This window comes from Gastrolobium bilobum, unplaced genomic scaffold, assembly GCF_033153095.1.
Source record: "Gastrolobium bilobum isolate Gb01-03AN ecotype WA unplaced genomic scaffold, APGP_CSIRO_Gbil_v1 utg34029, whole genome shotgun sequence".
In the NCBI taxonomy this organism is placed as follows: domain Eukaryota; kingdom Viridiplantae; phylum Streptophyta; class Magnoliopsida; order Fabales; family Fabaceae; genus Gastrolobium; species Gastrolobium bilobum.
The window spans coordinates 39,110-54,399 of record NW_026899009.1 but is presented as its reverse complement, the minus strand read 5'-3'; the positions used below and the strand labels follow the sequence as shown (position 1 = coordinate 54,399).

The following is a 15,290-nucleotide window of genomic DNA, read 5'->3' as shown; positions in this document are numbered from 1 at the left end:
CGACTCTGACTTTATGAACTATGGTTGATTAGATTATGAATTATTATGCACTTTTATGGATTATTCTGCTTTCCTTCTGAGTTTCTTGCATGAATTATTTTAAGGTTTCTACATACACTTTCATGCTTTTTGATGTTGCCAAAGGGGGAGAAAGATACGTAAATTGAGAAAACCATAGGCATATATTAAGGTAAAGAGGGGGAGAATGAAACTCAAACATAAAAGGGAAATTACATGAAACCTAGATTTTCACCTTCTATATCAATCATATATTAAGGGGGAGTTTCAATACTACATTTGTTCTAAATACATTCTATACTAATTCATTTCTCAATTTGAGTTTGTCATCATCAAAAAGGGGGAGATTGTGGAACCAATGCACTCTACGTAAAGAATATAAAGGTTCAACGATTTTGATGATAACAAACAAGCATGAAAGGAAGGCTTCAAGTTGCAACAATCAAAAAGAAACAAACATCCAACGATCATGAAGTCCTTCAAGATTCAAGCTTCAAGAGAAGAATCTAAGTCCAAGGATTATCAAGTAATATACTTTAGGACTTAGAATAAATTGTAAGGGTAACTGACTTCCTGCATGAATAAGCTCAAACGTATTTTTGCTAAAATACTTGCATTAAATTACCATTTGATTACACAGAGGACTTATAACATTATGCTTTCATATAAACATGTTTGAAAAGGTTTTAGAATATTTTTAAACGTATTTCCAACTCTTTTGAAAGGTTGGGAATCGATTCCCTGTGATAAGGAATCGATTCCCACTCATCAAAAAGGTTGAGAATCGATTCCCACTCAGAGGGAATCGATTCCCACTCAGAGGGAATCGATTCCTACTGCACCAGAGGACGAAAATAACGGCTATAAATGGCTAGTTTTGGTAAAATGAGTGTGCAAAGGGTCATGGGAGGCCTCTATAAATAGTGACCATTGTTCCCCTTGATGGGACACACCTCTTGATCATAATCCTTGCTTTATTTCACATCATTTACTTACTTTCTATCATCTTGATCATAAATCATTCTTGAGCTTTATTCTTGTTGTATTATTTGTACTTTGAGAGTACTTAGCTATTGCTTAAACACCTCCATTTGATTTCTTGAATAGTTAGGGGAGTCAACCTTATACACTTGAAAGGTCTCCAAATTCCTAAGAAAATTTGGAGTGAAAAAGTGTAAGGCATCAAGAGCCCGAAGTCTTGAAAGGTTGTAGTGATTTGTCAAGCACCCTCAAGCTTGATAGTTAGTGAAAATAATTGATCGAGCGGCTTTAGTCTGGACGTAGGTCACGGTGGTGGTGACCGAACCAAGATACATCTAGTTTGCAATTTCTCTAACCTTAATCTCTTTATTTAAGTATTAAAATTGCATTTTAGATTATCTTTATATATTTGCTTGCTTACTTTGTTGATCACTACACTTGCTCTTACACTTAGATTTTTCCTTATTAAATCACTTTATTGAAGAAATAGTCTTTAAAATATAAAAGGAGGTACTTTGCGAAAAGATTTTGTAAAACTCAATTCACCCCCCCTCTTGAGTATTGAAGCCACTTGTCCAACAAAAGGAATGATCATGGTATACCTCAAGAGACTCAAACTCAGAAAAAGACTCCTCCTTAGAGCTCCCAACAAAGCTCAAAGGTTCTGACTTGTAAGGACACGAAAATGTACACCAAGGTTGGTCTTTTACTTCACAAGATAGCTCCTTAGAGCCTCCTATGGCATGAACAAGGCTTACACAACCAACTCACAAACTCAGCACCCTAAACCCACCAACTCAGCAGCTGACACTTAACGAAGTATAACCTTTCACCCACTAAAGGCTTGCTCACACCTAGCTACGGTGTTTTGGTGAAGAGACTATGAAGAAAGGTGGTCACTTTGGTGGAGTTTCATGAGGAAGAAGGCCATAGAATGGTGGAAGAGAGTTTCAGTAGCCAAGCTTTGAAAACAACTTCACGTAGTCACCTCAAGTCTGACCTAGGTCATTGTGCAAGTGAGTATTTATAGTCTTATTAATGCTAACCACACTGTATTAGCACTAATAGCCACACTTAGTATTTTAAACCCAAAATTTGGATTCTAAACCTACTCATTTTTTTAGGATTTGACATATTTTTATTTTATTTTTCGCAACACCTTTCCGGTACGCGCTTTTACATAGCCAGTATCAGTTCTGGCACCAGTTCTCATTATTTTGACCTGAAACTTGTTATGCTAGTCCTATATATTAATTTAGGAATATTCTCACACTTATTATCATTTTCCGGGATACTTCACCGGTACGCATTTATACCGTGGAGCAGAACCGGTATCTGCACTTTTCGTCAGAAAAGTGACTTTCTACATTATTAATTACTTTCTATAATTATTCAAGCCTTCTCATAATTATTAGGGTCAATTATGAAATTATTTTCTAATTCTCATTTAATTAATTACTTTCTTAAATTAACGGTGCGGGTTCTTACACATACACACTGAGGATATTTAAAATTGAGTCACCCACTACAAACTTAACCAGAATAATCATGTCATCTTTCCTTTTGACGTCAAAAACTTTATCTCTAAAACTTTTATCAATCATAATTCCAACACCATTTCGACTCTTGTTTATACCTGTATACCACAACTTGAAACCTGCATCATCCACTTCATTGGCCTTTTCTCCAAACCAATTAGTTTACTGCAAGCAAACAATATTCACTTTCTTTTTAGCAAAAACATATGTTAACCCCCTCAATTTACCCATTAAGGTTCTTATGTTCCAATTTACCAGTCGCATCCTTAACCCCTGGGCTGTACTTGCCCTCCACGCTTGCTCATATGCGTGTTAGGACCCTGACCTATTTGTCATCAAATCCGGGTGAAAACCTAGCGCCTTGCCTTGAGGCAAGGACCCTAGCTCATTTATCACTGCATCCCGAGACCAATGCAGTGTCTTGCCTTGTGCCAAGGGCCCTAACTTATTTTTCGCCACACTCGAGATCCGATGCAATGTGTCGCTACAAAGGATACGCCCCAATGAAAAATCATGAGAATTTGTCTCATAAATATAACAGCTTTTATGACCGGCTCATTACACCTGACGCCAACTCTTCTTTTTTATCCTGGCTTGGCACAGGCCATGTATACAAGTATACATAAAATTTCTTTCAAAACACATCATGGACATTTTAAATTTTGGTTGTGCCTTTTGTCCTTTCCAATTCCCCTTCAAACATTCTAGGGCCCTATGAACGAAATCTTCACAAGGCTCCTTCAGTGGTTCGTAGTAATTTTCTTTGGCGACATCGTACACCGCCATAATCAAAGATCATTTGCATCATCTCACAAGTCTACCGTATAAACTCTATTGAACCAATAATCTCTGAATAATAGAATACATACAGCAATTTTGTCTGTAAACCATTCACTTTACAAGGTCGAGTGAAATACTCACATTTAAGGATGACAGTAAAAATCTGATTCAAATTACCATTTATATTTTTCCATCCATTGAAAAAAAAAAACATCTAACAGAGTCAAGCAAATATAATACTTTGATCACATTGATACTGTCCACTCAAAATCCAGAATACAGCTTCCACTACGAAGCAGCTTTTGTTGCAGCATGACAAGGGGAAAAAAAAAATTGCCACGAACAAATGCTTCTCTGAAACTTATAAGAAAAAAAAGGGAGGGGGGGATTATGTCTCACCGAAAAAAGAAAAAAAATTAACCTTCAAAATACCAGCACTCGCAATCTTTCTCTACATCAAAGGAAAAACAGAGACAATTTGGGTAACAATCAACTAATAAAACTGTACGATAAAATTATAAACTGCTCAAGGAAGCTTATTGTTTACCGAATTATAAGGAACTCAAACCTCAATTAGGACATGTAAAGATAGGGAATGAATTCCACAACAGCCACCTTTATACTTCTCGCTTCTTTTTAGAAAATTGAAAACCTTAAGGTATTACTTGCCGCAAACAAGTTGTACTCCTCTATAACAGTGGTCTCTTTCTTATTGCAAGCATGATCTTTCTCGACAGGATCTGCTGAACATTTTGAGCTAAAATCTCCAGCATTGTCACCATTTGAAGATTCAGCAGTCGATTTACAAACAGCTGAAAGGGCTACAGGCCCACCAAAATGAAACAAGGAAAAACCACCATTATTCTCTTGTAACTTAGCAGAATTACCATGTCCAACTTCCCCATTCAATGCTGATTTTTTGGAATTAGCTCCAGGTGGGACAACCCTTTCTGCAATTGATCCATTAAGTTGCTCTTGCATGGTTGCTGGCTTAGACATTTGCATCGGTTCCTCGGCATTTAAGCCATTAGCTCTGGCAACTGGCTGATAAGCTGGAACAGCAGCAGGGTTGAATGGGGGCGTTGGTTGCTGTAAGGCACCATACTGCAAGCAGAAGTGTGGGTCCTCATTTAAGCTATACCCAAGAGGGCCAGCATATAAATAATGATTTGGGTGTGGGAAGGGCATCAACCCATTTGTGGATGCCACTGGCCAGGAAACTTGATTTTGATGGTAATAACCAATTGCTGGAGGAGTCTGAAACACTGGAAATTGTATATTTTGGTTTGGTACTGGAGGAAGGATGCTTTGTGGTTGAGAACACACATTGGTGGAGGAAAAACCATTATCAAAATTTTGGGCAATTTCCACCACAGGACTCCCCGATGCATCACTTCCTGCTACACCCAAGGATGAACCAATCAATGACCTGCTTGCCAAACCCTCACCATTTGCTTTATGGATTTTCTGCATTCTGCCAGCTTCATGACAGCCAGACAAGCCATTGTCAATGCAGGTTGAACCATCTCTTACTTCAGATTGTTGGCTAGCATCTTCTGAATCCGATGTTGAGGATTCTGTATTTTCACGGTTTGAAGAGGTTGTATTATTATCACCCTCACTTGGGCATGATGAGCAGTTATCAGAACTAGAAGTGCTACCTTGACTGGGATCAGAAGAACTATTCAAGGCAGAGCCTCTGGTCAGACATGTTCCACTTTCCTCAGATGCAATTTCAGTGGAACTGCAAGATCTTTCAGCTTCTGCATCAAGATCATTCTGACAGCCTTCAGCCATTCCACTTCTGTTCAAATTACTATCCTCATTATCATTTTCAACTGAATCACCAGCTTCATCAACAGATGACCTAACCAGATTAAACTGAAATCCTTGATCCGTGGACCTCAACGTAACATCAGATTCAGAATTACTACGAGCATACTTCTTGTGTGATTCCATAGGCTCCCAAACTTTCTTTAATTGAAGCAAATCCCTACTAGGATAGTTCCCCGAGATGACTCTGCTTTTGGGTTTTCCACTACTCTCGTGCATGAAGTCTGCATGATTATACTTACCACTACGATAAAACTGCTTAGATGTATCTACTGCAGATTCAGACTTACTTGCAGGTTTTGTCTCCCGACTAACTCTAGTCATTCTATTATTCAGGCTACAACTGCAAGAATGGAAATCAAATCTGTCATTCATCCGGCTGTTGGAATTATAGAACTTCTCATTACACTTATGACTAACATTTCGACCATTGGATTTTGGAACATTTATTCTTGATTGCCTGTTCAATCCATTGATTCCTCTGGAAGAGATCCCAAAATTATCTCCATAGTGTCTTGGTTCAGATCTTCCAACCATCACACCATTTTCTGAAACTACTACATTATGGCGCCTGTCAGACCACTTAGTAGGCATATCCAGCTGAAATTCTTTCCTAAACCTAAGTCTTTGACGAAAAAACTTAGATTGTTCTACTGTAGAAGTACCATTCCTGTCTTCTGCATTTGCAACATTTGCAATGTCTCCATCACAATCATCATAGGATGGGTCTTGTGTTCTAAAAGTGCTACACTCACTAGAGAAGTCTTCATCTTGAATGTTAGTATAATCACCCCTTAATAAATTAGTCTCGTTTGTTGCAATAACTGAATTCCCGCAGTCAATAGAATTATTGTGTACTGTATCAGCAGCTGCAGACAATTCTTCCTTTGAGACTTCAGGAGATCCAGGAGCATCAATTGATTCAGAACAATTTTCTTCTTTATCTTTCTCCTTTCCTTTTAATCTTTCCTTTCTCCTAAGTTTTTTCTCCCTTTCTTTTGTCCTTTTCCTCTCCTTGCGTTCTTCTTCTTCACGTTTTTCTTTTTCTTCTTCTTCAAGAAGTTTTGTCTGTAAAAATATCATATATTTAGGATTTAGGAAGTATAATCTCAAAATAGAAGGGAGAGTTACTGTTTCTTAATTTTATTCCCAAAAGTCTGATCCTAATAAAAGCACAATAATTAAGACCTGCTTTTCTAATGTAATGATTTCTTTGCATGCTATATGAACTCGTTCCTCCAGCAGTTTTAGTGCAAGACACACGAATATGCTGTGTGCATTTTGGCGTGCTGTTCCTTCTCTGAAAGCCTTTTCAACCTAAAGGGATATCACATGGTCAGCGTTTGAACCAGACAGAAACCAAGGCGACTGAAAAATAATCCAAACAAACAGAATAAACTTGGTACAGTCCTAAATTACAAGTGGAAATCCAGATTTTGAACCCAACATCCTACATATTATGATTAACCCTACCACATATTCTCTTATTGTCATTAACTAACCTACTCCTTTATCTCAAATCAAATGGCAAATTTGCTTTCTATTCTTAGTACTATTACATAATCTGATCATCTCCAAATGAAATTTATGCAGGTTGTACTAAAGTTGATTCATCTTCATTCAAATCTAAATAAAATTGCATGTTAGCAATTGTTAACAATACAAATTCAATCCATATTTCTTCCTAAATGCGAAATTTAGGGGATTACTACAATCCCTATTTCATAATTCTCCACTCGTTTCGGGAGTCATTGAAGAAAACCTCAGGAACAGTAACTTATATATGTTTGTGAAGCCAAAAAGTGACCAGAAAAAGAAAAGGAAAAACAATATAGTATGTGGAATGCACTAAACTTTTTCCACATTATAGAGGGAAAAAGACAAGCGTTCAACGGTTAATAAACCTAATACCATCCTAAGGGCTAAGGCCAAAGCTGATCATTATTACCTTAACGATATAAAATTTCATTCATTTGTCATATTGATTTTCCCCTCACTGCACCATTTATACTGTTTCAAGCAGACTACCATATTATCATTAATATAAAGATTGTCCCTGGAAGGAGGAATCAAGACAGACTATTAAGCACAAAAATAAGGATAAAGCAAAGCATGCCTGTTCTTTAAATATAACAGTGGCAGCATCTAGAAGAAATTCTCGAGCAAGTTCGGGGCTTTTGGCATGCTTTTGAGGACGGGAGCATTCTCCATCAAGCTCATTTCCATCTTTGTCCATCAAATCATCCTCCTAGAAGCATACATTGTATAATTGACAAATGAAACTCAGATAAGATTCCTTCTAAATGATTTTCAAAATTCCACGAAATATGGACAATAGCAAGGAATTTTATTTCCTTAGTGAAACTTGAACTACCTCTTCTTCTTCTGCCTCTTCAGCATGCTCAAAGAATCTTCTGATACTTTCCCCCTTTGTGATTGTAACATAACCATCCCCTACAATTAGCCTGCAATGTACACACTGTTGACCCTTTAATGCATGAGCTTTAACAGAAAGTTCAGTACAGCGTCCATCTACTTTCCAAGCTCGGAGGGTGATAAAGCATGCACTTAAACCACCAAGCTCTAGGCCACTGACTTGAACACATTCATTCATTCCAACATTTTCAAATTCCAAAATGTCAGATTTTCCTTCAGTTGTCCCCACAGCCCACTCAAAGTGATGATAAGATCCCACAGTATCCCCAAATTCCTGGCGCCAATCAGCTTGAATTGAGTCATCGGATACCTGACAAAAACAAATGTATTGAGTTAGGGACAATATCTAATCTTGTCCTCACCGGTAGCTTGATAAAACTACCTTTTTCATAGGAATGTCACTATAGACTCTCCCATTGAAATCCCAATCACAACAGATTTCACAGCACAGAAATATGGAAGTCACACCTCATACTGAAAGGCAGTGTCAGCAACACAAAACCAGCTGGTGCAACGAGGTTCTCGGCGCATGCGCTTCAGTTCTTTTAGTTCCTTGAATTCTCGAATAACATTTCTTCTACAATCTCTGCAAAATCTCTTGCTATCAAACCTGATAGATAAAGGGTAATTTTTTAGTAAAATTGAAAGCATAAAAAAACCAAAACAAAAAATTTAAAGCACACATACAGGGCCTTAAAGCAAGGCTTCATATAGGGTTTCAATTGATGACAAAATAAACTATATCATACCAGAAATTAAGAAGATGTATATTTAATTAGCCTGAGAACAAAGGTTGGGAAAAGAATTTGCTAAAGAACCAAAGGAATTCATTTTTCTAAATCTAACAGCTTGAAGACCCACAAAACAATAGAAGGCAACAAGTTCTCTTATGAAATAGAATGAGCCAGCAAACAGACAGAACTTTGACCATTTTGAATAAATGGAATGCAACATAAAACATCACTTAATATCTATCTTTTACTGAAAGATCATATAAACAGAGACAAAAACGTAGTCAAAAACACTAAATAAACAAGTAATGGGAAGCAAAATGCAAATACTGCAGTAAATCTATAATAATGCTTTCTTACTTATACCAGAGAAAAATTTGAAAAGAAAAAAGCATTAATATTCAACCAACAAATGTGCCTATGTCAAAATCACTTGCAAGGACCCTTGTCCACAATTCTATGCCATAATATATATCTATGACACAATAATTCATATTTTTTCCTGTTTCTTTGTGTCTCTTAACTCACATTCTATGTTTTAAAAGTCTAAATTATGCATACTCAAGCTGTGTTGCCTTTCAACAAATCTCCTTAGAAATGAGATCACTAAACTCTCACAAGAGGGTCAGTGTTATTGTGCTAACTACACAATTGCCTAAACACTCGATAAGAAACAACATTCATAGTTTGAGGGCATAATGCAGTTGAGTTCAACCCCAGAAACACCTTATCAGTGAATTTATCTTCTCCGTAATTGCAAGATAACAACTCATAAATGACATCATCCTTTCTTATCTTATTGTCCAAGTCTGTAGCCCACAAATTCCCTACATATCCGATTGTTTTGTTAGAAATGTAAAATCATTATTGGACATCTGCCCAACAGCTTCAGCATTTAGGAGATGCAATGCAATTCTACTAAATGCTTTAGCTACAGATGGAGATCCAAGTATGGTTTTATAGGCATGAAAAATGCACAATCCCACTTACCTAGTGCTGAAATTTAACTTATTTATGAGGAACAACAACGGAAAGGAGTGAAATACATACCTATTGATCATTGACACTTTGCTACCATGTTGAAAACTTAGATAGAGAAAATAAGGATTTGGAAGAGTGAGAGAGTAAGACGGAGAAAGAGAGACAATGTAGAAAGGCTGTAAGATTATCCAGACCTACTGGTCATAGACACTTTGATACCATGTTGAAAACTTAGAGAAAATAAGGATTTGGAAGAATGAGAGAGTTAGATAGAGAAAGAGAGACAATGTAGAAAGGCTGTAAGATGATGCACTTTGGGTAATTTTCCCCCAGCTTACTTGTCAATTTATACTAAATACAATCAAGCATCATTCAATTCTAAAGAATCAATCCCCAATTAATCCCCTTTCATTTTAAGGTCAGTGCTTCCTTAATTCACAAGATTTTCCTTAATAGTTTTCTACACTGATAACAGTCTTCAACAAAGTCACATTTCTTATCCAGTTACCCATTTATACAGTCCAAAAAGTGCTTAGTGTCCAATTGACCATACCTTCCATCTTGTCACAAATGAAGGCTGTCCTATAAACAGTCAACATCATTCTGCATCTCCAGGTCTTGTGTCATACCCATAATTCTAGCATGGACTAAAATGATTTCGGGACATGATTTCATTGTGCAATATCTAAACTATCCTAAGCAAGATTCAGGACAAAACCTTCAAAAGCAGACAGGCTCTGGCAAGGCATGCAAATATAGATCCAGCCCTTGGCTGCCCCCTTGATTGGTGAGCTCCAGGACAAATGAAAGCTGACAGAATCATAGTAGTTAATTGCGGCGCAATAGCGCCGCGAGCCGCGCCGTATGGGCGTTGCGGTGCCTTGCCGCAAGAAACCGCGCCGTGCCGTACTGGAACGTAATAGCGGCCATTGCGATCGCATTTGCGGCCATATTGCTGTCATAAGGCAAAATGTCAATTTTGTCTTAAATTTAAATGTGTAACAAAAAAATTTAAGGGTTTTTTAGCCTATCCACGTCTCTCTATCATTTCTACTATCTTTGCCTTTAAAAAATGTTTCTTTTTGTCATTATTTTTGTCATATATCTATTCCGCTATTTCCGCAACCGCAACCCGCTATAACGCTATAGCGTTTTTCGGGGTTGGCCGCTACATGCCGCAATCCGCATTTGATAACTATGGACAGAATATAGGCATATTCAGCAGAGAAGAACCGAAGACCTTGCATCACTGACCAATGTATAATAAGCAGCTCTACCCATTACAGTCTAACCTTGACAAAGTCTATGGATTCATCTTAAAACATAAAAGCCTGTGAATCATAAAAATAGGTCCCATTCATCTGCCTGATTATGTAACTGAGATAAGCTCCATTAATGCGGCATGTTTTACTCTTCATTTACTGCATTTGATGTATGCTGATAATCCAATTTATAACTCCATGTCTACGATGGAGTTTCCCCATTCAACTTTTTAACAACAAGCCAACAGCTCAATTGTCCTATAATCAGGCAAATAGTTAATCCATTACAAATTACTTCCATATGAATGGTAAGAATATCAAACAGGATAAACCTACTTTTTCTTTCTTTTTCCAAATTTTTAGGGTTACAAAAAATATTTGATCCTGCTGAAGATGCCACATTCAGGACATTTAAACCCTTCAGGTGCATGTCTCAAATTCTGATCCCTTGTATATCAGTTTTAACTGTTTTACTGCTTCTAGTAGAAGAACTTATATTATTATTCTACTGATAACAAGCTGTCACCTATCTAAGGCTAAAACAGTCTGAGGCACGTAAAAATAGATAGACACCTGTACATGAGTCTCTCAATAAAATCTTCTTCTTTCATCCTTAGAAGAGATTGCCTTGTCTCCTCTCCCAGTGCTGACCAAAAATCCACAAGTGTATCACATGAAAGTCTGGCAGTGTGTAAGGCACAGGTTTCCCTTGTCCCATGCCCTCTGCCATAACTCACGATTCCTTGGCTTATCCAACCACGGCCTCCTCCACCACAAGCATCAGGGTAAAGCAGTTCTCTTTCCCGCTCCCTTGCACGTGCCCCATCAAATACCTGATATGAGAAAAAGTTAAGCAACCAAACAAGGAAAAGGGCTGCATGAGAACTCATACAAATGTGCCGGACTTACAATTTGGAGTCCTTTCAGAGACTTTGAATACAAGTAGCAGTCCATTAGTGTCAGTGAACCTTCACGCGTTGTGGTCAAACCTCCCCAAGGATGAACAGAAGAATCTTGAATTTCGTCCTGGATCCCATTGAAAATGGACGATCCACTGTTATTCTGATTTTTCAAACCTCCAGGTCTGCTGCAAGTAAAGTGAACACTCGCTCCATCTTGCTGCAAAGATTTCCCATACATAACAATCTGCAAAAAGCCTTCAAGAAGTAACCCATTGCACCTAGAGCAGTACATATTTTTTCGTGCTTGCTCAAAAAGGGTTTGCTTATCTATCCTCAAGAGTTCCTGCCGAGCTTGTGGCGACAACTCACTCCAGAACTATATCACAAGAAAGCAAGACACACAACAAGCAACACGTTAAGCACATTACAAATTGTGATTTTATCTAAAAAAAATGGTAATATGCACAACACATCCTAAGACCAAAATTCTATTTCTGTGACTTAATATCAGTTCCAATGGATACTCCTTCCTTTTTCTGCCCCCTTTGTTCCCACAATTTTGTCAGTTGCTTACAATCATGGATAAGTCATTGCCTCAGCTAAAAAAGTATCAGGAAACTCAACCAACAGAAAGACAATGCTTGTAAAAATATACATAGTACATATTAGTATGAAGGGAAACCTTGCCACAACGGTTAGAGTTTTTACGATGTGACCCGAAGATCACAGGTCCGATGGATGTAATCAACTTCTTTCAAATGCAACATGCTACCTACTATAGCCCTTCTCTAGACCATGCACACTTAGAGCTTTATAGCACCAAGTTGCCCTTTTTTATAGTACATATTAGTATATTACTCAATGGGCTATTGAAATAAACACCTTATAATACTAGAAATTCACATATAACATCAATTTTTTTTATAGTTTTTCCCAGGCACTGACGCTAATATTAGAAGTAAAGTGAATTTCCATTCGTCAAACACAAACAGCCTAATCAAAGAAAGGGGGAAATAATCGCATCTAGCAATGATACATTCTAAACCCCTCAAAAACGCAATCAATGATTGAATTGTTACAAATGCAAGATCCGATACAAAGTCAAACAACCCATCATTAACAACACAAAAACGAATACAAAAACAGTGATCTAGAATCATCTCAAACGATAAATAAATAAATCTGAGAACTAATAAAAACGATTCTTACAAAAAATTAAAAAATTAAAAATAAAATAAAATTGGATCGAGTACCTTGTGGAGCTGATTGTAGCTAACGTCGTCACGATTCTTCGACCAGAATCCATTGGCGGAGAGAGAGTACCTCGCGGGCGATGTCGATGAACCATTACTGAATTGCGCTAATCCTGGCATTTTATTTCAGACTCTGCAAGATTCATCCAACAATGCTCCCATTCGTTTCTATAACGATCCAATCTGATTGAAATTTATCTATATGAATCAGAATTCAAAAGTATTTAACCAGCAATAAATTATTGAAATCTGAATTAATTCATAGATCGAAGGGGAGAGAGAGAGAATCGGAAAAGATTTAGAGAGAGAAAGAGTGGGTTATGGTTCTCGTTGATGATGATGACGAAGAAGATGAGATTTGGTGTTATGTGCGACTGCGTTTGTGTGTGTGTATATGTGTGTGGTGTTGTTATATATATATGGTAGAGAGGGAGAGACACACCTATGATGCGTATTTGGTAATTCGAATGGTAATGGGTTTTTTTTCCATCATGGTCCGGTTAAAACCAAGCCGTTTCTTTTTATCTTACCTCCCCTCCCCCCTCTAGCCCAACATTTTAATCTTGGTTACTATTTATTATTGAGTGGGGATATTCTTACTACTAGAAAAATTTACTACTAACTCACTACCGCTATAATCACCATTGGATCAATATTTTCTCTTTCTTCAAAAAAAATTTTAGCAGTTTCTCTCTTTGATTCAATAGTAATTGTGAAGGTAGTGATAGGGATATTTTTTGTTGTAAGAATATCTCCCCTCTTTATTACTATGGAAAATAATATTCTCATTTTATATGATATAATTATCTCATGATAAAAATTTCAAAAATCATATCTTTTTTTTTTGCTTTTTAACGATGGGCCTTACTTGGATTCTCTCTATAACATGAGATCTCATATAACATGAGAGTAATATTCTCCTATTACTATTCATGCATGGATAAAATATTGGATTTAATTTCCTAACCCACGTATAAGTAGAATTGTATTTTCTTATTTTCTCTTTTTTTATATGGGTCTGATATATGTATATAAAAATAAATTTATCTATTATAATAAGAAAAATATTATATCCTAAAATATTTATGGGATTAATCTTGAGTAATATTATCTCCTGTAAACTTTTACAGGAGAGATAAATTTTCTCTAGAAATACATTGATAAACATATAAGTCATTTTTCTCTTTATTAGCGGTGGGCTCCACCAAAAACTTGTGTCTGCTATATTACTTTTGCTTCTCTAGTAAAAGGAGAGATATATTACCTTTATGGGGCTCTTTCACCTATTAGGGGTTTTAATTTCTTTAATTTATCAATTTGGTATTGCATTAAAAGTATTTACGAACGGGGGTCATTTAGTGACGCGAGGGGGACCCAGCGTCACTGAGTGCCGCTATCATCTCCTCCCGTCACTCTCACTTTTTTATTTTTTTTTTACTTTTTTCTATTGAGTGCCGCCCCCCCTCCCCTGGGGCACTCACAGAATTGTGCCAAGTGACACAATCTGGTTACTCCTATTACCGTAAAACTTCGGAAGGCCATAACTTTTGACTTGGGTATCCAAATCAGATGATTTTTTTTTTGATTTCACATAACTTTTCGAGATCTACGCAATGACATCTCATTTGACATATTTTATCTTCCATTAATATAGTTCAAATGTGCAACACTAATTACACTTTTTTACAGATTTGAATTATGTTTGTGAGAGATAAAATATGTCAAATGAGATGTCATTGCGTAGATCTCGGAAAGTTATGTGAAATCAAAAAAAATCATCTGATTTGGATACCCGAGTCAAAAGTTATGGCTTTCTGAAGTTTTACGGTAATAGAAGTAACCAGATTGTGCCACTTGGCACAATTCTGTGAGTGCCTCAAGGGAGGGGGCGGCACTCAATAGAAAAAAGTAAAAAAAAATAAAAAAAAGTGAGAGTGACGCGAGGGGATGGTAGCGGCACTCAGTGACGCTGGGTCCCCCTCGCGTCACTAAATGACCCCAATTCGTACATACCTTCAACCAAATATCAAATTCATAAATTAACATCACAAAAAACCCCAGCGGTCAAAGAGCCCCTTTATGGAGTATTTGGTAGAGAGATTATTTTTGAAAATCCAGGAAAGTACGAATGGGATTCTAAGAAGTCCATGTTTGATAGCCTTTTTTGAAAAAATTTCCCGAGAAAGTGATTTTTTCAAGATTTCACTTTGTGTGTATTTTCTAAATCAAAATATCATCTAGAATACAACCCAGAGGTGGTATTCTTGGATTCCTGCCCTGCGAGAAAAAGTTTCCTATTTTTTCTAACAAAAATACCCTTGCCCTGTTTCCAATTTTTTTGTTGCTTTCTTTGTCCTTGTTCATTGAAAGAAGGTTGTTGTTTAAATCATCAAATTTTGTGATAATTGCGAGTGGAGATTTTCGATAGGGTCGAAGCCCTAGCTGCACATCGCTTCCACCTATGCACCTCTTAGAAACCTACTAGAACACCGATGAAGATACTCCTGGTCCTCGCTATGGTCACACGCTCATCGCCATCACTGCCACCAAGTCACATGGTCCCTGCTTGATCCTC

At 37.1% G+C, this 15,290-nt stretch overlaps 1 protein-coding gene across 2 annotated transcripts; it reads right to left on the bottom strand.

Annotated features, from left to right (window-relative positions):
• Positions 1-3,514: 3,514 nt before the first annotated feature.
• On the bottom strand, positions 3,515-13,078 carry LOC133286215 (uncharacterized). Of its 2 annotated transcripts, none has more exons than XM_061483607.1 (8): positions 12,716-13,078; positions 11,470-11,838; positions 11,134-11,393; positions 8,055-8,196; positions 7,525-7,896; positions 7,267-7,398; positions 6,339-6,467; positions 3,515-6,218 (listed from the first exon to the last, which is right to left on the bottom strand). In XM_061483607.1, exons 1-8 carry the CDS (start codon positions 12,833-12,835, stop codon positions 3,954-3,956), a joined length of 3,789 nt encoding a protein of 1,262 aa, XP_061339591.1. In that variant the 5' UTR covers positions 12,836-13,078; the 3' UTR covers positions 3,515-3,953. The 2 variants fall into 2 exon arrangements, with proteins under 2 accessions (XP_061339591.1, XP_061339592.1); XM_061483608.1 differs by having other exon boundaries at positions 11,140-11,393.
• Positions 13,079-15,290: the final 2,212 nt, after the last annotated feature.

Bases quoted from the DNA above. Each gene is read 5' to 3' on its own strand.
- LOC133286215 (XM_061483607.1), bottom strand. From the start codon at position 12,835: ATGCCAGGATTAGCGCAATTCAGTAATGGTTCATCGACATCGCCCGCG. The intron at 11,839-12,715 runs GTACTCGATCCA...CTTGTGATATAG, and splicing joins GCTACAATCAGCTCCACAAG to TTCTGGAGTGAGTTGTCGCC. The intron at 6,468-7,266 runs GCATGCTTTGCT...ATATCCCTTTAG, and splicing joins CTGTTATATTTAAAGAACAG to GTTGAAAAGGCTTTCAGAGA.